The sequence below is a fragment of the Cricetulus griseus genome, chromosome 5 (assembly GCF_003668045.3).
Source record: "Cricetulus griseus strain 17A/GY chromosome 5, alternate assembly CriGri-PICRH-1.0, whole genome shotgun sequence".
Taxonomy (NCBI): domain Eukaryota; kingdom Metazoa; phylum Chordata; class Mammalia; order Rodentia; family Cricetidae; genus Cricetulus; species Cricetulus griseus.
In genome coordinates this window covers 87,646,707-87,664,338 of record NC_048598.1, presented here as the reverse complement: position 1 = coordinate 87,664,338, position 17,632 = coordinate 87,646,707, and the positions used below count along the sequence as shown (strand labels likewise).

The following is a 17,632-nucleotide window of genomic DNA, read 5'->3' as shown; positions in this document are numbered from 1 at the left end:
GGTGTTTTTCTCTGTTTCATTGTATGTATTTTATTTGGGTGTGAATATGCTTATGCTTGTGTGTGTAGGCATGTAGTGTACATGTGTATGCAGGATGCCTTTTCATGCATGTGTGGAAATCAAAGGAAGGCATAGGATGTCCTCCTTTGTGGCTGTCTACCTTATTCCCTTGAGGCAAGGTCTCTCACTGAATTTGGGGCCCCCATTCCCCTTTCCCCCAGCAACCCTCCTTTCTTTATCCTGTTCAGCGCTGCCATTGCAGCATGTCAGGACTTTTAACATGGGTGCTGGAGATTTGAACTGGGGCCTTTATGTTTGCACAGTGAGTGCTCTAACTCTCCTAGCCTTCTCTCCAGCCCCATGCCATTTATTTTAACTAGTCTTAGAAGATCTGAAAGTTTGATGGCATGAGATATTTGTGTAACTGCCCACTGTTGAAGAACTGTGTTTGCCAGTTGCTAAGACAGCAAGACAAAATAATGGAAGCCTTACTGAGTTATGTCTGTGGAAAAATAGGTACAAATGTGTGGCAAATGCATGAAGATCAGTGATACAGTCATGAGGGAAAAGCTGTGTCAGGGGCCTTAGAAGGCCACTTGACTCCCAGTGCTTTTTAGGCCCTTTCATGTTAAAGTATCGCTACCCTCAGTCCAAGGAGACCTCATTTGTGCTTTGTCTTGTGAGGTGTTGGTATGTATCAGGTGGGTTTGAGACACTGGTCTTTGTTGATTCTAGTTGGGTACAAAATCCTAAAGTATACTGAATTTGCTTTTTCCTTGGATGGTTTGTATCATTAACCATGTACTGCTGAGCTGAGTGACTTCACATTTGTTTAATTTTTGATGTGTTTGTTCTCAATATCTTCAGCTTTATTTACCCTTCCAACACCCTTATAGTTTCTGAGGTCCTGCTCAGAGGGGAAATGGGGTCAAACATCTTGCCATTTTGTTTTGGGAAGATTGTGGGAGTGATGGCTGGGAGAGTGAACTTTAGTGGAACAGTGCTAATCCAGAGACTGTATTTTTTTTTCCTTTCTAAATTTTGATTTTACCACTTGGTTTTATTCCTTTTTGTTGGTGTTCTGTTTCAAAACTAAGGTTCTTTATGATGCACACTTGCGCTATGGCCATAAATATGAATATATGTTAGTTTATGTGAGTAGGTCTTGTACTCTCAGAAATCTATTCATAGCCATGTGCTTAGTAAGTCCTTTTGGTCAAGGATGCAACAGTGGTGCCACAGGTCACATTGTCCAGCGATGCCAAAGCCGTTATAGTTGGTGCAGGTGTGATCTGTGATCTTCAGGAAATGACAGTTGCTCACTGGCACACTTGTCACATGTCTCTGTTGTCGAGTGACACAAACTGCATTACGTAAGTGTAAAAGATTTGTATTATTTACTTTAGAATAACAGAAGATGACCTTGAGAAAATAACACCCACTTGTAGACTAAACAAAGAGTCCTCCAACCATTCTCCTCTCTGCCTAAGAAGGGCTAAATTGATATGCAGACAGAACATGGATATGCCTTTGCAGTCTGTAAGAGCCTTGAGCTGACTGTTTCTCTGTGCAGCTAAGCTTTGGCCAGCACTGAACCCATTCTGAGAGTGACGTCGGGTACCGGGACGATCTGTGTCTGAGGTTTGCTCTTTACAGACTGCTCTCTAGGCAGCTTCTGTGGCTCTGCTGCCGTGAGCACATGCTGCTGCTGCTGCAGCTGGTTCTGTCTTCCAGCTGCACATGTGACACTAAGGCCTTCTGACATCTGCCATTTGGACCCTGTACCTGCTGGGAAATGTCAGTGTTTTCAGATAAGATGAAGACAGATATAACTGATGATCCTCCCATCCCTGAAGGAGGCTGAGGGCATTTGCCTGTGAATGAATTGCTGAGTGGTGCAGTTCCCTTCTTTTTGGGAGCGTTTTCACAAAATCTGTGTCCAAGATTTTGGTGTGTTTATGTGTTCCTATTCTCCCTCAGACCACTTTGGTATGACAGTAAAATACTGTTTGGATAAGGAGATGCTTTAATAATCATTTCTGAATTTCATTAGATAAATGGAAAGAGTTCAGGCAGGGTTCCCTTCTCACTCCTTGTACTTATCAAACGCCTAAGTGGAAAATTCTAGCTTTAGAAGTCGGATTACACTATGGTGGGATTACCATCACGTGTGTACCTGGTGGCCTGCACATTTGCAGTCCCAGGAATAAGAGCTCCGGTCCAGGTCCTTGTCCTCCCTCCCTTGTTCTCCTTCCATCATTTAGTGTTTTAGGACCACATAGTTGTTTGTTAAGTTAAGGCAGGAAAATGATAATAAGTTTGTTCCTCAGAGTTACTGATGCTTAACTGGTTGAAGAAACATATTGAACTCTGGCATAAAATGAAAATTTAGAGGACTGTTGCTATTATTGTTGTTGTTGTTATTATTATTACTAATGGTGGTGGGGGTAGTAGTAGTGGTTATTGTTGTTTATTCTTACCTTGCAAACTTAGGAGTGATTTATAATTGGCTATATGCAGTTAAGCAAACTATTTCCTAAGTTATATTCATCTTGAATCTCAAGTCTAACTTAATCACAATCACAGTCGGACTCAGAATAATTTGGGAAAGATGCTCTCATGACTTTAGTCTTTCAATTAAATAAAAAAAAAAGTGAAAATGTGAGAAGATACTCTAAACACTGAGTTACTGGGTCCAGAGCACTGGTAAGAACGATTCACGTGGAAAACTATTACTTTTCTTCCGGAAGTTGCCTCTCAGTGACTTTGAGTGACATAGTGGGAAAGGAAAAGTGGATATTGGTCAACAGGACTGTTCATTGTAGTGTAATTTACAACGATGAACGTAATTACAAAATCCATAGTTAGCAACTAGAAAGCAATGAGGACAAAGGCTTTATATGTTAATAAGATCCATGAAGCAGAACATACATATTTGAAACTATTTTACAGTGGAAGCCTTGTAATAAAACCTTCTTGCTTTGTTCTAGGTAGAATTGAATTATATAAAGAAATTTTTAAACCTTCATTCTTTATCTGTTAATTGGATCTTCTAGTATAACAACTTCTACAGAATCCAGAATATGTCTCTTCCATAATAGTTACAGCATTTATAATCTCTTCAACCTAGGATTTACATTTTTGGGTATAAATAAATCATCAAAGAGTAAACATTATTTTGGGTTTCACCTTGGGGGGGGAAACTGTCTTATATGATTCCTACCTGAATCAAATGCATCTTGAAATGTTTTATGTATTTGCAGGTTAGGACTTTAGACAAGACTGAACTCTGATTGTTCTTGGTTACTCTTAATTTAAGGTATAACAAAGGCATGTAAATTATTTTTTAAAGGCCTGGAAGTGAAGAAGAGCAATGTACATAAACAACAACACATACAGCCACCTTAAGATCAACCAATTGTGCCCTTTAGCTAATAGGTTATTTGTAAACTTTATGTTGTGTGTTGTCTTTCTTCCTAGTAATCTACAGAGTAGGTGGATGTACATCTTAATTAAGCATAGTGTCAGCCATAGGACTCACCAGTGATTGGCTTAGAAGTCCATGGTTTTCATTGTCAGCATTGTCTCCAGAGTTTAAAATACTAGCTGAAGGTGGGCTTATTATGCAGTAAGTTAAAACCAATAGCAGGTTTGATCCTCTCTTCTTCCTACAAAGGTCTGCTTAGGATGATAGCTGCAGTAATATCATTGTTAGCTTTAGTTGTAAACTTGACATGCCCAGTAAGAAGGGATTCAGCTAAAGTATCGCCTCCATCCCATTGGTCTGTGGGCACATTTTCTCAATTGCTAATGGGTCATTGCATTGTGGGCAGTTCATCCCTAGGCAGGTAGGTGTGGGCTGTGGAAGAAAGATAGCTGACCAAACCTGGGCAGCAAGCCTATAAGCAGTGTTCCTCCTTAGTTTATTCATGCTCCTGCCTTCAGGGTCTTCCCTTGGCTTCCCTCAATGATGGGCTACAGTCTGTAAACTAAAATTAACCCCTTCCTCCCTGTTGTTTTTGGTTATGGTGTTTATCACAGTAACAGAAAAGCAACCTCGGTGACTAGGCTTTGCTAAGACAAACTAAGAATGTTGCTGTAAATAATGTATTTGTTACATTGTGTATGGATGCTCTGTGTGTCTACAGGAGAGCACAAGCTTTCACATTTTCCAAGCGCTTGGGGTTTCTTTTGCAGTTTGAAGCTTTAGAACAACAGTTTCTCGGAGTATAGTAGTCCAAGACTTCATCAAACTTAAAAACTTTTGTATTTCACCACTGTGAAGAGAATAAAAAGGCAAACTAATAATGGGTTTAAATCATTGAAAACCATGTATCTATTAAAGGATTTGTATTAAGAATACTTGGAAAGCATTTTTAATTGAAAAATGAGTCAAGCCAATTCAAAATGAGCAACAGATTTCCCCAACAGTCCTGGGAATGAACCTAAGGCCTTGTGCTCATAGGCTAGTGCTCTGCCACAAAACTGCACCCCAGCTCATAGGCCAGTGCTCTGCCACGAAACTGCACCCTAGCTCATAGGCCAGTGCTCTGCCACTAAACTGCACCCCAGTTCATATGCCAGTGCTCTGCCACTAAACTGCACCCCAGCTCATAGGCCAGTGCTCTGCCACGAAACTGCACCCTAGCTCATAGGCCAGTGCTCTGCCACGAAACTGCACCCCAGTTCATATGCCAGTGCTCTGCCAGCTCATATGCCAGTGCTCTGCCACTAAACTGCACCCCAGCTCATAGGCCAGTGCTCTGCCACGAAACTGCACCCCAGCTCATAGGCCAGTGCTCTGCCACGAAACTGCACCCCAGCTCATAGGCCAGTGCTCTGCCACGAAACTGCACCCCAGCTCATAGGCCAGTGCTCTGCCACGAAACTGCACCCCAGCTCATAGGCCAGTGCTCTGCCACGAAACTGCACCCCAGCTCATAGGCCAGTGCTCTGCCACGAAACTGCACCCCAGCTCATAGGCCAGTGCTCTGCCACGAAACTGCACCCCAGCTCATAGGCCAGTGCTCTGCCACGAAACTGCACCCCAGCTCATAGGCCAGTGCTCTGCCACGAAACTGCACCCTAGCTCATAGGCCAGTCTCTGCCACGAAACCACCCCAGTTCATATGCCAGTGCTCTGCCAGCTCATAGGCCAGTGCTTTGCCACTAAACTGCACCCCAGCTCATAGGCCAGTGCTCTGCCACGAAACTGCACCCCAGCTCATAGGCCAGTGCTCTGCCACGAAACTGCACCCTAGCTCATAGGCCAGTGCTCTGCCACGAAACTGCACCCCAGCTCATAGGCCAGTGCTCTGCCACGCAACTGCACCCCAGCTCATAGGCCAGTGCTCTGCCACGAAACTGCACCCCAGCTCATAGGCCAGTGCTCTGCCACTAAACTGCTTCCCAGCTCATATGCCAGTGCTCTGCCACTAGACTGCACCCTAGCTCATTGGCCAGTGCTCTCTCACTAAGCTGCACCCCAGATCTCTTTTCACTCTGTTTTGTGACACGAAGTCTCCCTAAGCTGCCCAGGCTGGCCTTGAACACACTGCATAACCTCCTGCTTCAACCTCATAAGTAGTTGGAACTACAGATTTGCACCACCAAGCTAGGATAAAAGATTTCACTGTTTTACTGAAGAAGAAGAAAGCAAAGGTTAATAATACTATTTTGTAGCCAGCAGCATAGTTTTGATTAAAAACAAAACAAAATAAAGACCCCAAGAATTACCAAGGGTATGAACAGGCTAGAGTCCCCCTACATTGTACCCAGATGGCAACTTGAAAAGTGAACTGAAGCTTACAGCCCAACATTTCTACTCTTGAGAAATACACTCAAGACGACTGAGGGATATGGTTTGCTTACTGGAGGGTATGAAAGTGTCTGTGGTGGCAGTATTCACATAACCAAAAAAGCAGGAGCTCACCATGGATTAAAAATGTACACTTCCAAAAATGGATATTACTCAGCAATAAGAGGGGGCACTAGAACAAGCTAGGTACAGAAGACCAAGCCACTATATGCTTCCTTTAATCTGAAGTGTGCAAAAAGGAAGCATATGGAGAGGGTATATTGATGCCTATGGTTGCCAAGTGAGAAGTGAGCCCACACATAATTGCAGAGGATCTGTTTGAGATAGAAGCATTCTGATAGGTCAGTCTTTTGAAGTGGAAATTATACTTCATTGTGATGGTTTAATTGATAAATATCCCCCTTACTCATTGTCATTTGAGCGCTTGGTTCTCAATCGGTGGCACTGTTTTGGGGGGATTTAGGAGGCATGGCCTTGCTGAAGGAAGTATATTGCTAAAAGTGGGCTTTGAGACTTCAAGCCTGTGCCCTATTCCCAGGGCACTGCATTCTCTGCTGTGGTCTAGGATGTGAGTCCTTGACTTCCTGCTCTGCCACTGTGCCTTCAGCCACAGTGAGCCCTTCCCCTCTGAAACCTTAAGTAAGCTTTTTTTTTTTTTTTTTTTTTGGTATAAGTTGCTTTGATTGTGGTGTTTTATCACAGCATTAGAAAACTACTATGCTTAATAAAACCCAAACCGTGTTCCCAGGGCCAGTAGCACCAGCACTGCCAAGGAACTTGTTAGCAGTGCAAATTCTCATTTCCATGGAGCAGAACCTGTGAGGGTGAGGCCAGCCATTTGTGTTCAAGCAAGCCTTCCAGCTGATTCTGATGCAGGCTGAAGTTTGAGAATTGCTACTCTGGAATCAAGAGAAGTTCATTGGAAATGTGGGCAGAGTATTGTCTTGTTTTTGTGCAATCATTGTATCCTGTTTCTGTAACTGCAAGAAAGGTTTAAATTAAGGACTGTTCTAGTAGAGTTAAAGGAAATTACAGGGCAATGTGAGTAAAAATAAACTTCTTTCATGTTCTTGATATGTTCTCCCAAGAAGCTTTATGGTTGTAATGTTTGTGTACCACATGTTAGTAAATTCCTGTGCTCTTTTAGGCTTGCCTTAGTTTAATGAACATTGCATAAACAGGTTCATTTGCCATAACAACAGTGGAAGTTTAGATCCTTGAAAGAATTATTTCTCCTAAATATTTACACAGTGTAATGTAGCAGAGCTAGGCATGTGCAGTGACCCTGAAAAAGTGAAGATCTGGCTATTGATAAGGAATAAGAGGAGCAGCTGTCTGCACTGAGCTGTCATTCTCCTCAGTCACTCCGTAGGCTGTTTCAAAACCTCCACTTACAAACAGGTTTGATCTAGGGTAGAGCTTATACATGGCATGTGCTTTGGGGATTTCTTTGCAGCACTGGCTGGATAGCCAGGAGGAATTCTAATGGTAGAAACTGCTCCACAAGGGCCTGGAGATCTAACCTGGATGCTCTTGGAGGGTGGTAGGTTGAATTTGTACTTATTCTTGCTTATCTTGGATGTTGGGGAAGTTGAGGTTTCTTTTGTGGGAAAATAGAAGTGTTGGATGGGGTAAAACAGCTCTAAAAGGGGAGGGGGGAGAAAAGGACATGTAAAAGCCAAGGCATGGAAATAGTAAATGAGGTCTCTTGTCTGTAGAGTCAGGATTGTGAACAGTTCCAGAGTGTGTTGAAGAGTGTGGTGCAAACCATTGTTGCCTCTAAAACCTTGTTAACTGCAAGTGAGAGATTGGGGTTATTACTGCAAACTATCTTTTCTGTCTCTCACTCACTATATCTGTCTTTTACAGCGTGCCTCCCCCCCCCCCCTTCGTGTGTTTTTATTTTTCAGACATGGTCTCTGCCATAGCCCAGGCTGCCTTATCCTCACTCTTGATTGCCACCTCAGCCTTCCTAATGCTGAGATTGCGTGAGTCTCCACTTGCTCTCTTTGAGTGTGTCTCCCAATTGTTTAGGGTTTGCTTTTACTTTTTAGCCAGAGCTTTAACTGCTCAGGGTTAGGTTATTGAGCTCTTATTGGAGTGTTGGCATATTATATTTTCTCTGTTTGTGCATTAGGTTATTGAGATCTTATTGGGGTGTTAGCATATTATGTCCTCTCTGTTTGTGCATTAGGTTATTGAGCTCTTATTGGGCTGTTAGCATATTATGTTCTCTCTGTCTAAGATTCTGATTTTTTTGAAAATCTAGATATACAGTAAAGAACATTTTGGAATATACTTCATTGAGAATGACTATAGCAATGTGATTTCATAATGCTTATTAGCAGACAAATTCCCGTTATTGTTGTGACAGTAAATACCAATTGTCAAGTTGACAGGCTCTAGAATCACCTAGGACAGTAGCCTCTGGCCAAGCCTGTGGGGGATTATCTTAACTGGGTTGAGTTGGGAAAAAAACACACCTAACAGTGGGTGGCACCATTCCCTGGGCTTGGCTCCTGGACTCCCTAGAAACTATCTGGGCACTTGTATCCATCCTTCTCTTTTTGCAGACTGCTGATACCATGCAACAGATGGCTTAAGCTGCTCCCAGTTCCTGCGCCCAGGACTTACCCCTTCCTTAGAGGGCTGTTCCCTCACACTGAGAACCAAAGCAAGCTCTTTAGCTGCCCTTGACAGGGTCTTTTATCATAACAACAAGCATATCAACCTAGACATATATCTAAGATTAAAAAAAAATTGAATGAATGACGCAGACTTTTCTTTGTTAAAATAATTTGATTGCCATTCTCAATGAACATTCAAATTCATCTCTAAATTAAAATCCAATCAGAATCAGAAAATGCAGCTAATATTTTATTATGAGCAGGTATAAGTTGAGTATATATGAATTTACTGTTTGGGAGTTAACTGTAAATCATGAGGGTCATCATACTTTTGGATGTGGTGAGGACTTGCATATAAGTTGACATGTTTTCTAGTCACGAGGTATTGGTCAATAATATTTAGGGCATCCTCAAGCCTTCAGAGCTTCCTGCCCTCTGAGGTTTTGTATGGTGTCAATGATGACCCTGGAGCTGTGTAGTTCTGTTACAGTTTCTCCACAGATAACTGAGCTAAGCAGCTTTTCCTTCACTACATTCAGCGGGGCCTTTGCTTAGTCCTATGGCTGTCCCTGTGCCATGCTTAGTGGTGTCCTGTACTTTTTTATAATCATTTTATTCTGGTCTCATACATAGGTGGGGGTTGGGGTGAAGTATTTTTTCAAAAGAAGATGATGAAGGTGTGGAGTAAAGAATTGGTATGTATACTTGTTGTGGAAGCTACAGGGAAGAAACAGAAGCACTTTGTGCCCTCCGTCTGCAATTGCTGGTCCCTCAGAAACAGTGCTCCTCTTAGCAACAGGGACAGGCTCTCCACCTCCTTAGTCTTCAGTTTGAAGATTTGAAGGTCTCTCCCTTATGTTATCAGTCTTTGACCCACGAATAGCAATAGATGTATGTGTGGTGTTTAACCCATTGATTGTGAGACATCAGTGCAGCCCAGTATGTGAACAGAAACCCATGAGGCTGTACCGGAAGGTCAGAAGTCTGTACTTGATTTCTTTTTGATTCTTTTAAAAAGGGGATTTTGTCATTCATGGGTGTTGGTGTAGTGTCTATACCACACAAAGGTGCCTGTGGAGCCAGAAGAGGACATCAGAGCCCCTGAGCTAGAGTTGCAGAGCATTGTGAGCTGTGTGATGTGGGTGCTGGGAACTGACTCCATCCTTTGGCTGAGCAGCAGATGTTCCTACCTGCTACACCATGTCTCCAGGCCCTATGGCTTAGATGGGCTCTGGCTCACAATGCTGACAAGGCTAACCTTCAACTCCTATGCCTATTGTACCCCTACCACCACCACCACCACCACCACCACCACCACCACCACCACCACCACCACCACCACCAAGTGTTGGGATGACAGGCTTTTAAGCACAGTGCCCAGCTTTTTAATTACTTTTTTTTTTTTGGCTGTTTTGTTTGTGAATAGCATAAGAAGATTGATTGCTAGTGCTATGAGGGAACCTCAGACTACAAATTCAAGTTCTTCTTGATAGTCGTTAATTTTTACCTGCCCTTCCTGGGCTTCTTTTTACCCAGAAAGTGTTCTTTTCATTGACTGAGCTGTGAGACACTGCAGGAAAATTAGCCAGGGGAACTCAGTTCTATTGAAATTGCTCTGTAGGCAGTTGATGCTGTCTACCCAGGAGTGTGTGGAGGTCTCGTGGGTGATAGACTCTAAATCCACCCAGGCTTACTGTGGATCCTCTGCATGGTAACTATCATTCCTAATGCTGTTCTAGGGAAAATGATCATCGTTTCAAATACTTTTCCCCATTGGTTATCAAAGAGGTGCTCCTGGCTTGCCTACCACCAGATGGTGCTAGTGTTACACACTTAAAGACAAAGCAGCCGTGCTGTGCTGTTGAAATGTGGAGACAAGGTGTATTTTCTTTCCCTTCCTACCCTCAGTGCTTTCTTCATACATGTTGTTTCTGGGATGCTTTTGTATGGATTCCCATGTTTGGATGTTGCAAGCAGTGAGCCAAGTTGAGCCTCTGTGATCATGAAGGATAAACTGTGATTGCAACTTAGGGCTCTATAACTTGTCCTTCCTGTGAAAGTTTCCTTCTTGCATTTGCTTCTCCTGGGGCCTGCATGTAAAACTGACAACTTGAGTTTTCTGCGGTTACCTTTCTTGTATGTAAGCATTAAAATACCATGTTTACAATAATCTAAAGGTGGTGTTCAGAAGTCATTACTAACAAAATATATCTATCCCACATTTAAGTTGAAATAGAATATTTTAAAATTTGGTAACATTTCAGAATATTAGCCATTGTTTAGTAGCAGATTTCCTTACCAGTTAGCAATTATATTTTAAGCTTTTTAAAAAATTAGAGATAATTATTACTTGGCTATTGCAGAAACAAAAGAAATAATTTGTTTAGGTACTACTCACATAGTACATGAAACTTTTCTTTTTGTATAAAGCTCACCTTTTTATGACCAAATAGTTTTATTCTTAGTTTTTCATTTAATAATTTATCATGAATATTTTACATGAAATCAAAATCTTTTAGATAATAATTTTGATTGACAACATAATTTTCCATTCATTGAACCCTTTAAAGGATAGGCATTTTGATTTTCATTTATTTTTGGTTGCCTCTGACCTATGAACAGTGCCATTTAAATTTTTGTGATTCTTAATTTATTTCATTTGAATTCTAAAAACGTAATTGCTAAATCAAGAAGAAAGGATAGTTGTTGTAACTTTTGTTCAAGTTTTTTATTTTATTACCAAACTTTATAGTTAAATGTCCTTACCAGTATTTGAGTTTTTCTCCATCATTTTCTCCTCATCTTGAATAGGTTACCCCTGGTTTTTCTTTTTTCTTTTTTTCTTTTCTTTTTTTTTATTATTGTTGTTTGGTTTTTGAGACAGGCCCTCCCTACATAGCCTAGACTGACTTGTGATCCTCCTGCCTCAGCCTCCCAGTGTGGAAGTTACAGGTGTGTACTGCCATGCCTAGTTAAGTTGCCTTTGTGTTAACAATGACCTGGTAGCAACAGAGAACTCTGAAGAGGTAAGCCCCACTAAGTAAAGGGATTTAAAGGAGCATTGAGTCCTAGAGCCCCTTCTGTTCGTCGAGCTTGAGTTTTGGGTTTATTACCTGTTTTTAAAATATAAACCACCATCCATTCATACTTCATAACAGACTGCCTCATGGCCAGTCTATGTTGTTAGCAGTTTTTTTAGTGATAATAATAAAATCAATAAAATCAGATAGAATTAAGATAAAATAAAAACTAGCACAGTAGAGTTTGACCAGACAGACAAACAGCAGAAAAAGAACCCAAGAGGAGACACAGAATCAGAAACTCAGTGCTTCCTAGGACTTAGATTCATGGACTCTAAGTTTCCAGTCTCGGGAGAACTGCTTTTAGACTTGAAATGCTACCTTTTCAGCATAGCGGAGGTGTAATGCATGCATGTTAGGTAGACAAAAAGACGGAATCACAGTCTTAGGAATAGTTAGAAACACTCCAGTCTGTATTAGTGGAGGAATCATGTCCTCACCGATTTCTTTAATTCTCAGTAATTACATTTTTATTTAAGTAAATTGCTTTTGAATTAAATTCTTCACTAACATAAGGAAGCAGGTAATTTATTTTAAAATCAGAGGAAACAGCAAAGCTGTTTTCCTATTTGGAAAATGGGGAGAGGGGAAGAGACTCCTGCTGAAGCTTCGTGTACCTGTCAAATGAATGTGAAAACTGTTAGTAACTTCAGGAAAAACTTAAGAGACCAACCTTTTCTCATGAAAAAGGTCTGACTCTTTCATCTCAGTTCTGTAAAGAAGAAAGCAAAAGGCGCCACATTCTCTTAGGATCTGAGTCACTGAGACTTGTACTCAGAAGACCTTATCCAAACATAATCTGTCACATTAGAGCTGAGAGATTGTGATTCTGAAGCTGAAGCAGCTCTTTAAGAAAAGAATCAGCTGTGGATTTATGGTCTATTTTACATAAACAGCATCACTGAATTTTACTTGAAAGATTAAAAAAAAAAAATACAGCGTTTTTACCTAGAGAGTTTTGGGGGAAACTTTTTAGTGAATTGAACATAATTGTTTCTATATTATAGATCTCTAACTTTTTAGGTTATGAAGGTGTGTAGCTTGTTTTTTTTTTTTTTAATATAAAAAGACACAGAAGACCCCAAAAATACTGTTTAGGTAGAATGTTCCTAAAATTGCCTATTTAATTCTAGAGAGTCACCATACTAGCATGCGGATCTGGGAAAATGGAACTCCGTGTCGGCTTCTAAAATATGCCTTTGTATATTACAAGCACAAGATGTCAAATGTCTTTGTTTAGGTGTTTGTCTTAGCTATGTACTTTTAAGGATCTTCATAATACTGTGAGATTCTTAAAGCCTTGGTTCATTTGCAACTTTCTCATCTAAAATTCCCCCAAATAATAAGTTTCAGTTATTCCTGTTGGCTTTATGGTCAAATATATAAACTTATCAGATTGTTATGATCTGGTTTATAGTTGAGAGAAGTCTACTTTTTAAGTAAAATTCTCAGTACATCCTTACACATGTTGCTTTTACAAAGTTTGATATTTTCTTCATATTTCTGAATTTTACAGATCATTGGTATAATTCCCTGTAGCTAACTGGGAGACATCCATTAAACAGAAAATGCCAGATAAATCTGGCATGCATTCTGCTGAGTGTCCACCCTTGAACTTGAAACAGGAATGAGAAGGTGGGAACATTATAGTTCTTATCCTCAGCAAGTTCTCTTGGGAAAATTATCACCACTCTGATTTGTTTTGATTTCAGACATACACATCCTAGGTCCATCTATGTTTTATATTGGAGTAATCAGTGTTGAGGTTTCTCTGTTCATCTAGCTCATGTAGCTTTCTGATCCATAGCTAGTACTTGACTGTTTGTTGGGTCCATATTATTCAGTAAGTGTGGCATAGGAAATTTTCACATTTTGTATTGATTTAATATTAATGTTAATCTAAAATTCTTGGATACAATGTATCACATCTGTTTTGTATTCCTCTGTTTAAAAGAAGTGGCAGTATGTAATTTGGAGGAATATTTATTATCTGAGTGGGTTTTTTTTTTTTTTTTTTTTTTTGCAACAGTTTCCCCTCAGTTTATTGAGAAGTATAACCTCCACTTGGCAAATTCTCAGGTACCCAGCTACTAAAGGCAACAGTTAATTAAATTTTTAACTTACCATTTTAGTTCCCTTCACTTAAATAATTATAACTTTGGAAATTTCTGGAAATGATATAAAGTACATTTGTGGAAAGATTATTTTAAAAAAACATTATTTTCTTTTAGTAATGTGTCCAGGCTGCATCCTGTCGATACAAACTGTTTTAGAAAGGACTTCATTAGGCTGTTGTTGGTTTGTGTTGCAGTGGTGCTTTCCATAGCTGGTTGCTGAGTAGTCGTCTCCTGCTGTGGTTTCGTAAACTTTGGAGATCACGGATCTCCTTCCCTCACCAGTAAAAGCTTCAGCCCCTTTTCCCAGGGCACAGTGTACCAGCACAAGCATTTCACATGCAGTTTTAACTGAACCTGCTTCTCACTTTGTCGTCATTCAAAAGCCAGCTGTATTGCAAGTGAAGGCCTTCCTAGTGTGTGACAGTAGCTTCATCTTGCTGATCCACACCAAGGTTCTTCAATTCATGGAGTTTGCATTTTTAAATCTTATTCATGATCATCGTGAGAGCATGCAAACACATGTGCTTTTGCTCACTATTAAAGGTCAAAGGACTCTTTTCAGAGACCATCTCTCTCCTTCTGCTCTCTTTGTGAGTTCTGGCAGTTGAATTCAGGTTGGTCATCAAACTTGGTAACAAACCCTTTTATCGGCTGACCTGTTTCACCAGTCTGTGTTTTCTTCACCTCATTTTATTTAATGTTGCATTTTATCTTTGATCATTACGTAGTAGTAGACGAGAATAATCTAGATCTTATGTTGGAGGGAAAAAGCATATTTTTCTTTCACTTTAAACTTGGTTTCAGATTAAGGAATTTCATTTTATCTTGGACACAATTTAGGTTCTAAAGAAAACAAACTCAGTTTCCCTTTGAGTCCTAGGTGAAGATGGGGGTAGGGTATAAGTTCTTAGGGATCTGCTGTTAGGAAAGTGGATCTTAGGAGAGGGGCCTAGAGAACTGGATTCTCATGTTAATGAAAGTGGTTAATGTCCAGGTTTCCATACCGAGGTCAGTACATCTTTGAAGTCCTTTAGCCACCACTCAGTCGTGGTGGCCCAGAGCTCACACTTGGGGACCAGGCAGGTCAGGACACAGCTGTACACAGCTGTACTTTGAACACATTGCCTACCTACAAACAGGACCTAACTTGTTAATAAGCTTATTTCCATGGAGGACTTGGTCTGTTCTTCAGAGGACATTTGCTCTGCTATCTCTTATGCTGTCCTGATTGTGGTGTTCCTGAGGAACAAAGAGCAGCCATGCTTCTTACCAGCAGTGCTCCTATTTCCTGTCTTTCAGACTCGAGAGCAGTGATTCTCAACCTTCCTAATGCTGCAATTCTTAATACAGTTCCTCATGATGTGGTGACTCCAACCATAAAATTATTTCATTGCTGCTTCATAACTGTGATTTTGCTACTGTTATGAATCATAATGTAAATCTCTGATATGTAAGATGTCAGTATATCTCAAGACCTACAGGTTGAGAACCACTGCCCTAGAGTAACCTCAAGTGTTAGTGACTTACAGCTGTTACATTTCAATCAAGAGTTTTCCATCTGATTTCTCAGGGTTTGATTATTAGCAAAGGACAATGTGTTAAAATCTATCAGAGTTTGTCTCAGATGGTTGAAGTGGAGTTTGAGGAACCCAAAATGAGGAAAATTGCTAAAGGAATAAAAATTAAACAATGACATGATTCTCTTTGAATCCTCACACCTGGATGGTCATGTGACAGAGCTGAAGGTCCCGTGGGTGCTGAAAAGTACATACTATTTCTTTGCTTTTATGTCATAAATGAGAACACCAATTTAAAATGTTTGATGTACCACATGCTGCCAACCTCTGCACCAATGGTGTCTTTGAAACTGTTCTCATTGTGGTTTATAAAGTACTTGGAGCCACAGAGGCAAGGAAGAGAGTGATTTGTGTGGTACGTTAAGACGATGAACTGACTGCTTGAATACCTGCCTGAACTAAAAGCTTCAGGTTATTGAAAGGATGGCTCCCAGGCCCTCCTGAAAGGGGGAGGTAGCCTATCTGATCTTTCTTTTTCTTATATATGGCACCTAGAGCCAGATGATAACAATAGCAGCGTTATGTATGACAATGCCTCTGCTGCATGTCCACCCATGCACATAACTACCACACCTATGATTGTATACTTCCCAAGATGCTTAGGGTAATTGATTCAGATGGAATTCATAAATGTCAGTCAAGAAGGCCTCCTAAACACAGGAGAGTTAAGCCTGTGTATTTGCTATCAAGAAAAGCAGGCACACATATCTCAGTGCTACTTTATATGGTGGAATAGTCGATACTGTAGGTTTTGCTGAGCTCTGAAGAGAGCACCTTGCCTTGGTATTTTCTTGTAATGCCTAGTTTCATTAATTTATTCTCTTTGGCCACATGGAACATTTGGAAGATAATGTCCCCCTTTCTGTCTTCTAGTATTGTCAGTGAAGCAGGGGCCTCCATTTACAGCGTCAGTCCTGAAGCTAACAAAGAGATGCCTGGGCTGGACCCTAACCTGAGAAGTGCAGGTGAGCAGCCATGCTCCATCACATGGCATGGGATTGTGATAGCTTGGATTTACATATGTGACAAACTAAATAACTTACATACCCATGGAAATGTAAAAGCAATACCATATGTATAAGACTAATACTAGGAATTATGAAAAACTTGAGGAACAGTGCTCTTATGTTTTTAAATATCTGGCAGTACTCTAGAATTAATGAAAATTTAGCACAAAAGTCTTATTAAAATTAAATGCAGAGTTCAATAATAAGGAAAATAGAATTATTATAAAATAGTCATCATAGCATTTCCTTGGCATCATAAAGATAAAAAAATTCAGTGCCAGTGTGTAAACATGCATAGATTTTTATTTTAATGCAGAATGCTTGGCAACTGACTGTTCTCTCTTGGCTTCTTATTGAGGCTATTGTGGTAATGCATTGCTTTAAAAAACATGTTTTTCTTTTATTTGCACTTGGTTGCTTTGATGTCTAGGATGTGGAATAGTGAAAATTTGTAATTGGACTTTGAGACATCTAGGAAATTAATGGGTATAAATATAATTTTAGAGTAGTTTTCTATGTAATGGGGAATAGCTATTACTTTTTTAAAAGTTAATGTTTTAATTTTTGTCCTTAAATATTTTCACTGACTTTTAGGATTTTTAACTCTGTGTTTTCTTTGATCCAAATCATGATGTAGATAAAGGAATGTTTTTTTTTTTTTGATAAAGGAATGTTTAAAGTTTCTTTTGTATGAATTCTTTTCATACAATATATTTTGACTATGTTTTCCTCTCCCCCAGTTCCTCCAAAATGCTCTCAACCCTACCCACCTGACTTCACGTTCTTTCTGTCTTTAAATAAACAACAAAAAAATTAAACACACACAACCACAAAAAACACAAAAATTGTTTCCAAAAATGGAAATCAAAATAAGCAAAAGGTTAAAAAAAATGCTCAAGTAAAGCAAAGTGAGACAAAAAGTCTACAAAAATAATGTTTGTTTTATTTTGGCTAACTACTCTTGGGTTTGGGGGCCTGCTCTGAAGTACAGTTAATATATCCAGTGAGATTCTGTTGGAGAAAACTGATTTCCCCTTTGACAGTGGGAAGCAGTAGGAATTGCAGATAGCTTCTAGGTTAGGGGTGGGAGTCCATGTCCACTCCTCGTCCTCTCAGTGGTTTGAATCTGGCTTGAACTTGTGCAAGTCTTGTGAATGTTGGCACAATCTCTGTGCGTTCGTATGTACATCAGTACTGTTGTGTTGGGAAGACACTATTTCCTTGGAATAATCCATCACCTCTGGCTCTTAACAATCTTTCTGCCTCCTTCCCCTGGTAAACCCCAAGCCTTAGGGGTAGGGCTTTGATGAAGACATCCTATTTAGGACTCTACACATTGTCCAGTTGTGGGGCTCTGTTTTAGTCCCCATCTACTGCAAGAAGAAGCTTCTTTGATGAGAGTTGAG

General features: G+C 40.2%; 1 protein-coding gene across 4 annotated transcripts in view; it reads left to right on the top strand.

Moving 5' to 3' along the window:
- Srbd1 (S1 RNA binding domain 1) overlaps window positions 1-17,632 on the top strand; it is a 166,950-nt gene that overhangs the window by 81,972 nt on the left and 67,346 nt on the right. For all 4 annotated transcript variants that reach the window (XM_027417969.2, XM_027417968.2, XM_035445155.1 and 1 more), the window contains one exon: window positions 16,093-16,184. In XM_027417969.2, the coding sequence (XP_027273770.1) occupies window positions 16,093-16,184 (92 nt within the window). The remainder of the gene's footprint in view (window positions 1-16,092; window positions 16,185-17,632) is intronic.